General features: G+C 44.2%; 2 protein-coding genes across 3 annotated transcripts in view; both read left to right on the top strand.

Annotated features, from left to right (window-relative positions):
* The window catches only part of Canx (calnexin), a 29,752-nt gene extending 27,652 nt beyond the window's left edge, over nucleotides 1-2,100 (top strand). For both annotated transcript variants that reach the window (XM_059270443.1, XM_059270444.1), the window contains exon 15: nucleotides 246-2,100. In XM_059270443.1, the coding sequence (XP_059126426.1) occupies nucleotides 246-299 (54 nt within the window). In that variant the 3' untranslated portion in view covers nucleotides 300-2,100. The remainder of the gene's footprint in view (nucleotides 1-245) is intronic.
* A 2,147-nt stretch (nucleotides 2,101-4,247) lies between these two features.
* The window catches only part of Maml1 (mastermind like transcriptional coactivator 1), a 41,110-nt gene continuing 29,767 nt past the window's right edge, over nucleotides 4,248-15,590 (top strand). The window contains exon 1 of the mRNA XM_059270442.1: nucleotides 4,248-4,970. Within this exon, the coding sequence (XP_059126425.1) occupies nucleotides 4,635-4,970 (336 nt within the window). The 5' untranslated portion in view covers nucleotides 4,248-4,634. The remainder of the gene's footprint in view (nucleotides 4,971-15,590) is intronic.

Below are 15,590 nucleotides of genomic sequence, written 5' to 3'. Positions count from 1 at the left end.
CACTCATAAAAATAAATGAAATCCCCCTCCCAAATTAAAATATTGATAGGTTTGAGGAAAGTGCATGCTTTTGGAAAAGATTGAAATTGAATACCTATTATAATCCCACTACGTATAACAGTATACTTTTTCTCCTGTTTTTCTCCAGTTGAGTAACTTAGTTTAAATGGTTATGGAAATTCAGCAAAATTTGGTTTTTAAATATGCTAATTATATGGTGATCTTCTCTCCTTTTCATCTAATAGGAGGATGAAATTTTGAACAGATCACCAAGAAACAGAAAGCCACGAAGAGAGTGAAACAATCTTAAGAACTTGATCTGTGATTTCCTCTCCCTCCCCTTCCCCTGCAAGTGTGGTCCTAGGAGAGGGCCTGGTATACCTTAGGTGGGAACTCAGAAAACCTCAAGACGTCACCATCTACAGGTTCCAGTGAATACTAGTCTGTAATTTTAAACATCTAGCAGTAAATAATTGCAATTGTAATGTAAAGGACCCTGTTTCTGTAGAAAAGAACATTTAACATAATGGTTGTGAAATGTAACATGAAGCAACTAACTTGTGTTTTTATTTTGATGTTTTTAAAATCTTTGGGTTCCCCCCCTTTCTTTCTTTCTTTCTTTTTTTTTTTTTTTTTTTTTCCTTTTTTTAGATAGAATTTTTGCCAGTTTAAAATCTTGGCTTAATTTAATATATTAATCTGTTTGTGCAGAAATAACACCAACATTAGGAATGCTAGGGGGAATGAATTGCAGTTTTTATAACATTTTTTTTTAAGTTTGGTATTAAAACATTCATGTGTCTCTGTCCCTAAAATTGTAATCACGTTCGAGTACAGTCATTTGTGGTTATAATCTTGTTTTGTGTGCTTCCATTACTTAATTCCTCCTAAAGATATAAGAGGAATTGGATGGAAGCCCGAATTTATATCAAAGTCTCTGAGTTATATTGAATAGACCCAAAAAGAACTAAAAGGAGACTTTGACTGGGTGTTGGTCAGCTCATAACGTGCAGTGTTGTGTTGTCCTCAGGACTGCTCCATTCACAGACAGCTTTGCAGAGGACAAGAGCTGGCTTAATGCAGCAGTTCCCACTGTACTCCCCATGGAGGAGGTGGACAGCTCGCATCCTCTGGAGCACAAGGCTTTTGAAGGAATGTTGGTGGTGCCGAAGTAGACAGTTTCATCACTTGTTCCACTGTGTTGACACTGCTTTCCTCACGGATCTCCTCAGTCCCCAGCTTTCTCTGCTATGCATTTTCTTCACAGCGCAGCTTGCAGTCCGTTGCTGAAAATTATAAGCTCTGCATAGTGTTAGCTTTACTGTGATTACATCTGTTTATTTTAAGCAGGCCCACACCTTTCCAGGGTCCAACTACAGGATAGATTACAGACTTCATTAGTGTCTATTTCTTTTACTCTGTGTAGACTTTAGAAAGTCTAATGCAGAGGTGGGCCAATTCAGAATTGACTGTAATTGAACATAGGCTAAAAGTGTTTATGGGAGGATTGACACATAGCATGAGTTATTTGGCTTTTGTAGGATATTTAAAATCTTCATTTGCAGTTCATGTAAAAGTTGCGTCTTAAAATTCACACAATAAAGCAGTCCTGTTCAAAATTTTTTTTTATTGTGGCTTGAAAAATTTTTTAAAGTGAATTTATAGAGTTGTTTTGTTTTTCATGTGGAATGCAGATGGGTGCTAGAAGAGCCTCTCCCGCATCACTATAGTGTAATAATGTCATTATTACACCACATTGAAATGTATTCAGAAACAGATGTTTCAACTTCATTCTTTCTCTAGAGGCGTTACAATTGTACCGATGATACTGTTCCTTGCACTGAATATATATAAACACTCCACAGTGTTTATATTGGGGAGATACTGGGAAAGAAATATATTTGTAAAGGGTGAAGGCTGTGTTATTTGTTGTCTTTTTAAACACTGGTTCATTTCATTTCTTTTGAGGGTGGAATGCATTTTTCTTGCTGTTCAGTGCTTTATTCCCATCTGTTGTTTGTGGTCACAGTGACCATAGCTATGTAGCGGATGTTCCCAAATTGTATAGAGTGAAATAAAGAGTTAATAGCAAGAAACGAATACATGTCTGCAGGTTTCTCCTTGAAGCAAACATGGGGATGATTGCTTTTTTAGAAATCTGTTTATCTGTTTAATCATTCCACATTAACATATTTCATGCCTACTTTATTTCACCCAGGCTGTAAAATGACAGATTTATTTATGTGATTGGTGGCGGCCATTGTCTTTCTGGGTCCTTCTTTCTCCCTCAAGGTGTTGAAGCTACAGTAATGACCAGCAGTCATCTTATAAAAAGCTTACCGGGCTGGTGTTATAGCTCAGTAGGTAGAACTGTCAAGCATGCGCAAAGCGCCATAGGTTTGATTCCCTGGCACTGAATGAAAAAATAAAGACTCTTATTCTGATATTATGTGCTGGATTCCTTGTCGAATTGTTGTAAAATACCCATGCCTTCAGCTTGTGGTCTTCCATTTTCTTGTCCATAAAGTACTCTTCACTTCAGATTGTCATGTTACTAAACGGTGTTATATTAAAGCCCTGTGTTAAGTGTCTGCTTTGACTGGACTTCATGATAACCTAGGATGCATTTTACTGTTTGAATAATGGTTTGATCTTTTCATTGGCTACTGTAGAAGAGTTTGATTCAGTCGTGTATTTAACTTCCTCTGTCCAGTAGTGGGTTAGTCATTTCTGTTGTGTAAAATGGACAGCATCTCAGAAACAGAAGTTTTCTGCATGTTTTTTTTTTTTTTTTTTCCAGTGCTGGGATTTGAACCAGTGCGTTACCACTGAGCTACACCCTCTCCTATATAATACTTTTTAAGATGTGTGGAAAACTTTCAACATTTTTATTAGAAAGAATCTTTGTGTGGGGTGTGGTAGCACATGCCTTTAATCCCAGCTCTTGGGAGGCAGAGGCAGGAGGATCTCTCTGAGTTCAAGACCAGCCTGGTCTGCAAAATGAGTTCCAGGACAGCTAAGGCAGAGAACCTGTCTTGGGGCTGGGGGATAATCTTTGCTCAGGCTCCATATATGAGGTTATTATGGAAAGTCGTGCCCAAGATATTTTGTGATTATTGCAATTTTAGATTGTTGCCTGAATTGAAACACTACAGTGTGTGTAGTGCTTCTAGTTCTGAAGATCGTGTACTTCCATAATGGTGCGCCCTGTAACCCCAGCACTCAGGATGCAGAAGCAGAATAAGGCCAGCAGCCTCAGCCAGACAATGCTTTTGAGGCCAATCTGGGGTACCTGACACGTCTTAAAAACAAAGTTTCATGGCTGGGTGTGTAGTAAGTGGTAATGGCACTGTATGCATGAGGCCCTGGATTCAACCCCTCAGCACTGCACACAAAAATTTAAAAAGTTACTTGTTTAACTTGAGTGTTAATTGGAACGTTTACCTTTGTAGACCACTTCCTCCACCAAAAAAACTTGAGTTTCTTTTTTCTACTGCATTTGTATAAAAAAATTTGGCTGTTAGCTTTTTTCCTTGTCATTTTTAAAATAAAACTTTCATGAACCCTAGTAAGAGGTTAAGAGTAACATGTTTGAGTGGCTGGTGGTCTCTTCTAGTGTGCAGCCTCCCATCATCTCCAGATGTCAGTTGGGTTGTCAATATCCATTTAGGGTTTATTTATTTTAATTTTTTTGTCCTTTTTCGCCTTTTTTCCTTAGCCCGTTTGCTTCCTAGTTGCATCAGTGGAGCCCAGCGTCTTCAGGTTGGATTTTGAGTAACTCAGTTTTACATACCAATCGGTTTTAAGTGTAAATCCCTGGGGATCAAAGTAACGCCAGTTTCCACTAGTGAGGCTGAACACTGCTTTTCCCTCCTCCAAGTACTGACAGTAACAGTGATTCCTAATAGATCTGTCAACTATAAAGAGAAAACCTCTAGTAGCTCAATTATGACGCTGCATGTAAGGAATTAGGTCAGAAATGGTTGACCTCAAAATAGTGTGGGCAGAGTGAAAAGGTAGACCGCATCGGGTGTCTGGGTTTGGCGGCTTCCACCACATTCCGATTTACCCCGCGTTCCTCGCGAACCCGGAAGGGACTGCCTTCAGGGGGCGGTGTTGAGAAAACGTGGCTCCTCTTGGATAGGCTCCTGTCAGTCACAGGTCCGCTCTCCAGCACTGAGCCCGCCTCGGGGCTTCCCTTCCCTTCTTGCCCGAGCGTTCAGTTTAAATACCCGAACAGTCCTAACGTGCTCGTCCCCCACGCCCTCGGGCAGCGGGTTTCGTCTGGTTGGCCAGAGCTTCTGCCCATCAGCGGTGACGCAGGTTCGCCGGCCCAGGCCCCGCCCTCTTCCGAAAGCCCCGAAAACAATTTTAAGATGGCGGCGGCAGCGGCGCGGAAAACAATGGGGCAGGGGTGCAGGGGACAGGCCGAGGCCTGAGGCGGGCGGCGTGCGCTGGCCTGGAGTCGGGCTGAGCGGGGCCGGAGGAAGACCCGCCGCCGCGCCCGAACCCGCTCCACCGCCCGCCGGGACATGGCGCGGCCGTGAGGCGGACCGGGGCCGCCAGAAGCGGAGGAGCCCTAAGTGCCAGCCGGCGCCGAGAGGCCCGGTCCCGGCCCGCGCCGCCCGCGGCCCATGGTGCTGCCTACCTGCCCCATGGCGGAGTTCGCGCTGCCGCGGCACAGCGCGGTCATGGAGCGCCTCCGCCGGCGCATCGAGCTGTGCCGGCGCCACCACAGCACCTGTGAGGCCCGCTACGAGGCCGTGTCTCCCGAGCGCCTGGAGCTCGAACGCCAGCACACCTTCGCCCTGCACCAGCGTTGTATCCAGGCCAAGGCCAAACGCGCCGGCAAGCACCGGCAGCCGCCCGCCGCCGTCCCGGCCCCGGCAGCCGCTCCGGCCCCCGCCCCGGCCCCATCGGCCGCGCGCCTGGACGCAGCCGACGGCCCGGAGCACGGCCGCCCGGTCGCGGTGAGTAAGGCAGCTACTGCCGCAGCAGCCCTTTCTCCCGAAAACGTCTCCCCGACGCGGATCGGGCCTCGGAGAAACTTCCCCGGGCGTCCCCACTTCTGGGTCTGGGTCCTGCCAGGAGGCTAACATGGCAGGGAGCTGGGCGCTTGTCATCTTCGGGAAGTGGCACTGCCTTGTACTTTGGGAAAACGTTACCGCGAGGACTTTGAGTAAGGTCGGTGCTGGAAAAGCAGGAGAAGTTTAGTTACTGATAGGCTTTTCTCCCAAACTTGATTGCCAACTGTTGAGAACTTCATCTTGTAATAGACCCGCGTTGGAGTTGCGTACCACTTAGGGCGTTCTTGCACAGTAGGCCTGGCCTCGTTTGGTCTTCAAATGTTGATTGGATCCTTGCTCCGTGGAAGGTCCGGAGCTGCAGGCAGGGTTAGGGCTTTAATATGGAAATAAGTCGCCCTTCAGTTGACAATATCCTACGGCTTTCGAATGGAAAATTGAAAAGCCTTTGGAAGCTTCAGTAAACTGTATGGTCTACTCATTGAATTGCATAAAAAGTATTTCTTTCTTAGGGAACCCTGGAATTTTGTGAACACGAGATACTATACCATTGACAGTTCCCATTTTAACCTGCTAAGCCCATTTAAAATCTCTGATAATATTAATAGTTGTTGAACGGGGGAAATGACGTTAGTTGTTGGTCAGCTGTGGCCTTTGGTTTTTTTAGTAACTAATCCTGAGATTTATTGGTTAGAAGTGTTGCCTCCCTGAAACTGATTTATAAAAGGGAAATTGTGTGTGTGTGTGTGTGTGTGTGTGTTGGGGGGTTACTAAATTATTGGTAATTTAAAAGTAAAAATTTACAATACTTAAATTGTTCACTAATTCTAATTAATGTCTTTATTGCCTTTCACTTGGTCCATTATAATACTCTTCCCTGGGTGATGTAAAACTCATCCCTAACTAGTGGTTAAACTTTCAGTCACTTAATACTCTTCCTCTTGAAATGTTAGAATAGAAGCCTTTCTGTTGCTGAAGGGGATGAAGTTTAATCTTTGGTTGGCTTTTGGGACCAGTCTGACCTAACCTATCTTTCCATGTCCCCCACAGAATTATTGTTTTCCTTCTTTCCCACATTATCTTTGCTGCCGGACTAGAAGACAGAATACCTGGGTTCTGACCCAGCTGGTCAAGTCTTTTCATCCCCACTTTTCTCACCTGTAAACCAAGGGTATGTTGGGCTTCTTACAAGGTTGCTTGAAGGAATCAAATGAGTGTGAGGTCAGGTGTGGTAGTTCATGCCCAGAGGCAGGCAGAAAAGAAATGAGTGTGGATGTGAGTGAATTTCACAAGCTGAAAGGTTGCTAGCAAGCTCTTCTCAACACTCTTCTGAACCCTGTCATCCTTCAGCTACAGCCCACCTTCCTTTGCAGTGAGTTTCTGAAAACCCAGCCCACAGCAGAACCTCCTCTATCAACTCAGTTATGAAATAGACCTATGCTGTTTGTTTTTTAGCACATAGTTACCTTGCAAGGTAGACTGTAAGCTTTTGGAGTCCATACATATTTTAGGCTGTCCGAATATTTGTTGAGTGATTGATAATGAACTTGGTTGTGCTTTACCAAAATGATTTAACTGAATGAGTCACCTTTACTAACAAATCTTTCTTGAAGGAAAGATCCCCAACTCTCCCCTAATCCCTGCTTTGAATTGAGCCCAGGACTTTGTACTTACTAGGTGTCTTAGTTAGGGTTTCTATTGCTGTGAAGAGACACCATGACCATGACAACTTTTATAAAGGAAAATACTTAATTAGTGCTGGCTTACAGTTCAGAGGTTTATTTAGTCCATCATCATAGCAGGAAGCATGGCAGCACACAGGCAGACACAGTGCTGGAGAGGTAGCTGAGAGTTCTACATCTGGATCAGCAGACAGCAGGAAGAGAGTGATACTGGGCCTGGCTTGAGTATCTGAAACCTCAAAGTCAACACCCAATGGCACACTTCCTCCAACAAGGCCACTCCTACTCCAACCTAATAGGGCCAAATGAACCAACCTATGGGGCTATTTTCATTCAAACCACCATACTAGGTAAGTTCTTTACCACCGAACTACACTCCTAACTCTACAGAAAGACTTTTGAGAGTGGTGGGTGGTCATCCTAATTGAAGTAGATTATGAAAGCTCATTTAAGAAAAAAGAAAAAAAAAACCTTACCTCGGGGCTGGAGAGATGGCTCAGCAGTTAAAAGCACTGACTGCTTTTCCAGAGGACCTGGGTTTAATCCCAGCACCCACATGTCAGTTCACACATGTCTGTAACTCCAGTTCCAGGGCTTCTGACACCAAAAGTACTTGCACATACAAACAGTTGAACACCTCCTAGAAAGAACATTAATAGTGTTTGAGTTTTTGTCTAAAACTATGGTAAAATTTTAGAATTTACATCATTTTATGTTTTTTATTTCTGAATCACTGGAGAAAATTTGAGTTCCCATCCAGTGTTTTAAAAAGAGATGTTAGAACTTGAATCTGACAGGTCTTGGAGGTGCATGCCTGTGATCCCAGGACTCAGGAGGAGAGACAGGATGATGGCTACAAGTTCAAGGCCAGCCTGGTATATGTAGCTAGGCCAGCTAGGGCTATGTAGGGAGAGCCTGTCTCAAAGGAAGGGTGGGGAGAGGGAGGCTGGAGAGATGGCTCAGCAGTTAGGAGCACTTGCTGCTCTTGTAGAGGACCAGGTTTGGTTTACAGCATCCATGTGGTAGCTAACCATCTATAACTCCAGTTCCAGAAGGTGCAGTGCCCTCTTCTGGCATCTGAGGACACTGGGCACATATGGGATGTACAGACATTGAGGCATAACACTCAAAAAATTGAAAATAAAAACGTTTTTTTTTTGAGACACAGTTTATCTATGTAGCCCTGGTTGTCCTGGAACTCACTCTGTAGACCAGGCTGGCCTAGAACTCAAGAGATCCACCTTCTTCTTCTGCCTCCCGAGTGCTGGGGTTAAAGACATATACCACTAAGCCTAGTTAGAAAACAAAATTTTAAGAATCATCTTGAGACTGACTTCTCAGTAAGTCCTTTGAGTGTGAACCCTGACCAGATGTGCCATGTCAAGTTGATGTGACCATGTTAAACCTTGACCTGAGTGTCTTGTGAGCTTCAACTTTAGAGTAGGTTAGTGTTCCTCTTTAGGCTGCAAGTTACGTGATTCTAGCTGAGCTGTTCTGCCTGGGGATGGGCCCCAAGGTAAGGATCACTAAGAAAACAGTAGTGTTTCTATTTTAGTGGCTCCTTTAGAGGGGAAAAGAGGCCTTGACTCTGTACGATTTTGACTTAGAGAGCACAGCTTTGAATTTTCTTACTTCATTTTTAAAATTTTTATGTGGGTGTATGTGGGTGGGTGTGCATGCCACTACATGCCTGTGGGAATTGGAAGAAGATAACTTGCTGAAGTTAGTTCTCCCCTTTACTAAGTGGGTTACAGGGATTGATCAGGGCATCGGGTCTGGTGGCAGCCACCAGTATTAGCCGAGCCATTGTGACAGCTCAGAACACAGATTTGCAGAGAGACTTTTGACAACTGTGTGTTTACTTGATCTCATTCATCTTTCCAGAAGGACTGTTAACATACCCCACCCTCCCTCCCAGCCCAGTTTTGTCAAACTGGTAGGCAGTGAGAGCACAGCCAGAGTTCCCTGACTGGCACACCTGGTGTGACAAGATCAGATATTACTAATGAGAGTCCCCTTTACTTCATGTTGTTTTCTTCTTAAGATAAATACACACCCACCCGGCAAGAGGGGAACACACCCACCCAGCAAGGACCAACTGCTCTGCTGTGTTAGAGATGAGTCAGGAACAGTACTTCAGGCTCTTCTCTATTCTGGCTTTTGAGGAATGAGCCTGTTAGGTTTTCTTTATAATCTGCTCTTGAAAAGAAAAATACTAGTATTCTACCCTTGCTTGTTTGTTTTGCATGTGTTGGAAGTGGGGTATCTGCATGGGTGCTGGCATACTACAGTTGGAGTGTAGATACCAAGGACAACTTTCAGGAGTTGGTTCTCTGCCATGTGGGTTCCAAACTCAGGTTGCCAGGCTGTGCACAAGCCCCTTGACTCACTCAAGTATCTCGCTGGCCCCAAATACTAGTGTCCTAGTGGCAGGATTGCCTTCTTTTTATTAGGCTTGCTAGATTATAGAAAATTATCCACCCATTTCATAAAGACCTTCATTCTGTGAGTGAAAATAGTCTTTCATAGTAGCGTGAATAGTTTATTTCTATAATAAAGTGTTGTAAAGGTTTATTTCGAGTCTCTCTACGAACTTTTGTTAGACTTTTGCTGTTGTGTCAAGAGGAACTTAACCCTGAGTGGTTGTGACAGTTGACAGAATTCATCCCTGTAGCTGCTTTCCTTACCTCATTTATCATTTAACTTATTATTTGTTTGTTTGTTTGTTTGGTCTGCTTTGTTTTTTTGAGACAAAGTCTCACTACAGACCAGACTGGCCTGGAACTCACAGAGATCCATCTGCCTCTGCCTCCTGAGTACTGAGATTGCAGGTGCTCACCCCCGTGCACATCTTAACCTGTCATCAGTAGTACAAAGAATCCCTTGTTGCCAGGGGATGACAGCGCACACCTTTAATCCCAGCATTCGGGAGGCAGAGGCAGGTGGATCTCATGAGTTCGAGACCAGCCTGGGCTACTTGAGAAACCCTGTCTTGAAAAGCAGACAAAAGAATGCCTTGCTTTGATTGACCTGCTGTCACCTTTGGGTTCCAGTTGCCTTGTCATTTGTCTGTTGCTTCCCTCCCTGACCCCACTCTGCTTTGTCCTGTGAGCCGCCTGGAGAGTCACACTTCTCTACTCCCAGTTACCCAGTGTGTCCAGCCTAAGAGTAAGACTGGAAACTCATGGAAGAATTACACCAGTAAATTCAAAGAATACATCCTTCCGGCCAGGCAGTAGTGACTCACACCTTTAATCCCAGCACTTGGGAGGCAGAGACAGATGGATCTCTGAGTTCGAGGCCAGCCTGGTCTACAGAGCTAGTTCCAGGGCAGCCAGGGCTACAGAGAGAAACCCTGTCTTGAAAAAAAAAAAAACAAAAACAAAAAGTAACAAATAAACAACAACAACAAAAATCTTTCTAAGCATAAAGAAACTACTGCACAGTGATCGTGAGGGGGTAGGGTGGGGCACAGTCTTTTGTTTTTAAAGATGACTGATGTGGCTTCAGGATCCCATTTTCCCCCTGAGGCCTCCCACCCTCCCCCGTGGTACTCATCATTTCCTTTCTCACCGGGCCTTTCCCTTAGTTTGCAAACAAGAGCAAACATTCTCTGTGCTCAGTCTTTTCTCTTGTGCTTTCTCACTCTCCAACTCCTGTGTTCTCCCTTCCCTCGGCCCTTTCCACCTGACAGCCCATTGTTATCTGTTGTTTACCCTCCTACTTTTCTTAAATTGCCCCCTTAAAGGACACCAAAGACAGTATTGCCAAATTCAGTGGCTTCTTAGTCATCACGCTGACTTCCTCCTCTGAAAGACTCTTAGCTCTGTCTCTTCTGATTTTCTTTCCAGCTTTCACTCCGTGTGTGTGTGTGTGTGTGTGTGTGTGTGTGTGTGTGTGTGTGTGTTTCTCAGTCTCCTTCCTATTTTTCTTTAGTTCACGTAACAAATACTTGAGCTCCTACTGTGTGGGCTAGAGTGCTCTAGGTACTAGAAGTATACCAGTGAAAAGACAAATTAAAACATGGCTGCCATGGAGCAAAAGGACCAGTAATTTTAAAAGTTAGTTCTACTCGGGTGTGTTGATGTGCACTTATGAGCCCAGCTGCTCAGAAGGTTGAAAGGAGGGTCTCCAGTTTGAGACCAGCCTGGATAACTTAGTGAGACCCTATTTCAAAATAAATAAATGTATTTAATTATAAGATAGGGTCTCACTGTGTAGCCCTGGCTAGCCTGGAACTCAAGGGATCTACCTGCCTCTGTCTCCTGAGTGCTGGGGTTAAAAGTGTGCATCACCACACTATCAAAGATGCTCTGTTCTTATTTGGATTTAAAGGAGGCCATTGGCTGGCTGAAAGGCTTAGGAAAGAACATTCCAGATAGTCCCGCCTGCACAAATTTTCTGAGTGTGATGAAAGGTCAGTGTCAGGAAGGTAGGTGGCTGGCAGGTTATGGTAAGCAGGGATAGAAGTCGGGTTCATTGGAAAGCAGTAAGCAGAGGGGTTGAAACAGAAATACAATCTGACTTTTCTTCAGGCTTTTATTTTTAATTTTTATTACACTTATGTATTTACTGTATGGGGGAGGGGACATGGAGTTAATGGAGATTTAATTCTCCTTGTACCATGCTGGACCCAGGGGGACTCAGGTCATCAGGCTTGGTGACAGTGTCTTTACCTACTGAGCCATCTTACTGGCCTCTGGCTTAGCTGCTGCTGCTTTTTTTTTTTTTTTTTTTTAAAGATAATTTTGGTGCCAGGTGGAAGATATTTGTGGTGAACAGTTCCTGAAGGCAAAGACACAGGTCTGGATTGCTAGACTAGGTAGTTTGGCCATGCTGCGAAATGGACTTAAGAAAAACGGTTGGGACAGGGGGTGGGCTGGAGATGGCCCAGTGATTTAGAACACTTACTGCTATTGCAGAGGACCCAGGTTTGAGTCCCAGCACTCACAGTAGCTCACAACTATCATAAAACTAATTCCAGAGGCTCTGAGGCCTTCTTCTGACATCTGTGGGCAGTGCATGAATGCACGCGCGTGCATGCGCACGCGCATACACACACACACACACACACACACACACACACACACACACACACACACACACACGCGCGCGCGCAAAACAGTCATACACATAAAACTTGGGAGTTCGGTTCCCAGCTCTTGAACAGAAAGGAAAGAAAAGCAAAACAGCTTTCCTTTGCTTTTTTTTTTTTTTTTTGGTTTTTGGTTTTTGGTTTTTCGAGACAGGGTTTCTCTGTGTAGCTTTGTGCCTCTCCTGGAACTCCCTTGGTAGCCCAGGCTGGCCTCGAACTCACAGAGATCCGCCTGGCTCTGCCTCCCGAGTGCTGGGATTAAAGGCATGCGCCACCACCGCCCGGCACCTTCTCACATAATTTCAAGTTGACCCCTCAGACTTCTTTTCTTTTTTGAGTTAGGGTCTCACTGTGTAGCCATGGCTGGTCTGGAACTTAGAGATCCATCTGCCTCTGCCTCCTAAGTGCTGGGATTAAAGACGTGTGCCACCATGCTTGGCCAGACCTCTAAAACTTTTCATCTTAAGCTTTTAAACGTATTAAAAACCAAATGCAAGGTTAGAGCAGTGGTTTAGTGTTAAGAGCACTGGCCACTCTTCCTGAGCACCAGGTTTGGTTCCCAGCACCCACGTGGTGACTTCAAACCGTCTATACTGCCAGGTGCTGGGGACCCAGTGCCCTATCTTGGCCTCTTCCAGCACCAGACATACATGGTGTACATAGACAGACGTGCAGGCAAAGCACCCGTTCACATACTTTTTGGGTTTTTTGTTTTGTTTTGTTTTTTGCTTTTTCGAGACAGGGTTTCTCTGTATAACAGCCCTGGCTGTTCTGGAACTCACTCTGTAGGCCAGGCTGGCCTCGAACTCACAGAGATCTGCCTGCCTCTGCCTCCACCATCCAGCTCACATACTTTTTTTAATTAAATATTAATGCATTTATTTAGGCCAGTTGTATACTGAATTACTATAATTCACCTTTAAGTAAAAAATGAAATAAAATTATATGTAACAGCCTTATACATGCTACATGCTTAATATAAATCAGCTGTTTTAGAAAGTGAAATGGTTAAAAATGCTATTTATAGTTGCAAGGAATCTAACTTCCAGAGAATTATAAATATTAACATTTAAAAATAAAATGGTTACATCACTTTTTAAATGGAGGCAGTAAATGTCTTAGCATCAGCATACTATCTTTTAATAACTATTTGGAGAATGCTTTTCTTTAAACAAAATTCTGAAGCTGGCGCTGGTGACACACGCTTTTAGTCCCAGCACCTGGGAGGCAGAGGCAGGCAGATCTCTGTGAGTTCGAGGCCAGCCTGGTCTACACAGTGAGTTCCAGGACAGCCAGAGCTACACAGAGAAACCCTGTCTCAAAAAAACAAAAACAAAACAACAAAAACTTTGAATCATTACTTTTTCTCTTAGAACTTACATTCTTTTACATTTTACACTGACTCCACATATGTATTTTGATTTTTAACATAGTGTCTATGAAAATCTTTTTATTGATCACTCTTCCATATTTCTCTGTGACAGAAATAAATGTATAAATTGAACTTCAGACTTTCATTGTTTCCCTTCAGCGTGTGTATGGTACAGGGGATTGAACCCAGAGCTTCTTGTGGATTCTGCTTCTAAACCTATACCCCAAGCTTTTTTTTTGTTTTGTTTTGTTTTGTTTGAGACAGGGTTTCTCTCTATAACAGCTCTGACTGTCCTGGAACTCTTTGTAGACCAGGCTGGCCTTGAAATCATAGAGATCCTCCTGCCTCTGCCTCCCAAGTGCTGAAATTAAAGCACCGCCACCACCTGGCTAGCCTTTTTGTTTGTTTGTTTGTTTGCTTGTTTTTTAACAATAAGTTAAAAAGAAGTTGGTTCCTAGAAAAGAATACATGTGCAGAATCTAGGGTTTTTTTTATGATTTATTCACTTGTACTCCATGCACATTGGGTTTTGCCTGCATGTATGTTTGTATGTATGTATGTATGTATGTATGTATGTATGAAGGATCCCCTGGAACTGGAGCCACAAACAGCTGTGAACTGCCATGTGGGTGCTGGGAACTGAACCCAGGTCCTTCGGAAGAGCAGCCAGCACTCCTAGTCTCCAGCCCCACAATTTGATTTTAAATAAAACGGCCTCTGGAAGGAGAGAAGTGAGAGGTAAAAGGGACAGTGACTATGGTCAGAATAGATTGTAGGCATACATGACTGTCACGATAACGGATTATTTTGTACAAATGATGAATACTAATTATTGAGGAATAAAAGTGTGGACATGTGTGTCTGTGTACCACATCTGTTTCTTGAGTTGCATTATAATGATTTAGTATGCAAAGAACAACCAATGCATCATATATTTGTTTTAGACAGGTTTTTCTATGTAGACCTGGCTGTCCTGGATCTCCCTATGTAGTCCAGCCTGGTTCAAAATTCAGAGAGATGCACCTGCTTCTGCCTCCCAAGTGTTGGGATCAAAGGTGTGCACCACCACCTGGCTAAAACAGATGTTTTTTGTTTTCTTTCTTTCTTTTTTTTTAACCAAGACAGGGTTTCACTGTGTTACACATACTGTTAATAGCATCAGAAAATAGCTCACTGTCTCTGCTGTTCTGCATACTCAGTGCAATTCTGTCCATGCCTCCCATGTCACGAAAGAAGTGCTGGGATTACGATGCACGCCACCTTGTCTGTTTGTCTTACCTGGGTTCTGGAGACTGCACTCGGTGATGAGGCTGGCACAGCCAGAACCTTCACCTACTGTGCCATCTTGCCCACCCTGGAATATTATTTTTACAAAAATTCAGATTTTTTTTTTAAAGATTTATTTATTTATTATGTATACAGTATTCTGCCTGCATATATGTCTGCAGGCCAGAAGAGGGCACCAGATCTCATTACAGATGGTTGTGAGCCACCATGTGGTTGCTGGGAATTGAACTCAGGACCTCTGGAAGAGCAGTCAGTGCTCTTAACCTCTGAGCCATCACTCCAGCCCCAGATTTTTTTTTTGTGTGTGTGTATGTGTGTATGATGTTTTGCCTGTGTATGTGTACCATGTATGTGGCTGGTGTCAAAAAATGTCAGAAAAGGGTGTCAGACCCCTAGGACTAGAGTTACAGACAGTTGTAACCCACCGTGTGGGTGCTGGGGAAAAAATTGGGGTCCACTGAAAGAACAACCTGAGCTTTTAACCATTGAGCCATCTTTCCAGCCCCTGGACTATTACTTTGTTTTGTTTTGTTTTTGAGACAGGGTTTCTTTGTGTAGCCCTGGCTGTCCTAGAACTAGTTCTGTAGACCAGGCTGGCCTGGAACTCAGAGATCCATCTGCCTCTGCCTCCCAGAGTGCCCAGGGGAATATTACTTTTAAAAGAAGGAAATCCTGTCTTTTTAAGTGTGTGTGTATGTGCAGACCAGAGGTCTGGCACCAGATGCCTTTCTGGGTCACTTTTCACTGGTTTTGTTTGTTTGTTTTGTTTTGTTTTGTTTTTTGTTTTTCGAGACAGGGTTTCTCTGTGTAGCTTTGGTGTCTGTCCTGGAACTCACTCTGTAGACCAGGCTGGCTTCGAACTCACAGAGATTCGCCCACCTCTGCCTCCTGAGTGCTGGGATTAAAGGCGTGTGCCACCACAGCCCAGGTCCGCTGTATTTTTTGAACAGAGTCTCTCACTGATTCCCGCACTCACCAGTTGGCTAGCCTGGCTGTCTGGCAAGCTCTTGGGGTCCACCTATCTTTGTTTCCATTCCCCACTCTTAATCCCATGCCCAGGGTGTGTGTGTGTGTGTGTGTGTGTGTGTGTGTGTGTGTGTGTGTGTGTGTGCGCGCGCGCGTGCGTAGTT

Source organism: Peromyscus eremicus, chromosome 8a (assembly GCF_949786415.1).
Source record: "Peromyscus eremicus chromosome 8a, PerEre_H2_v1, whole genome shotgun sequence".
Taxonomy (NCBI): Eukaryota; Metazoa; Chordata; class Mammalia; order Rodentia; family Cricetidae; genus Peromyscus; species Peromyscus eremicus.
The sequence above is the reverse complement of the archived record's forward strand: the minus strand, read 5'-3'. Positions and strand labels throughout refer to the sequence as shown.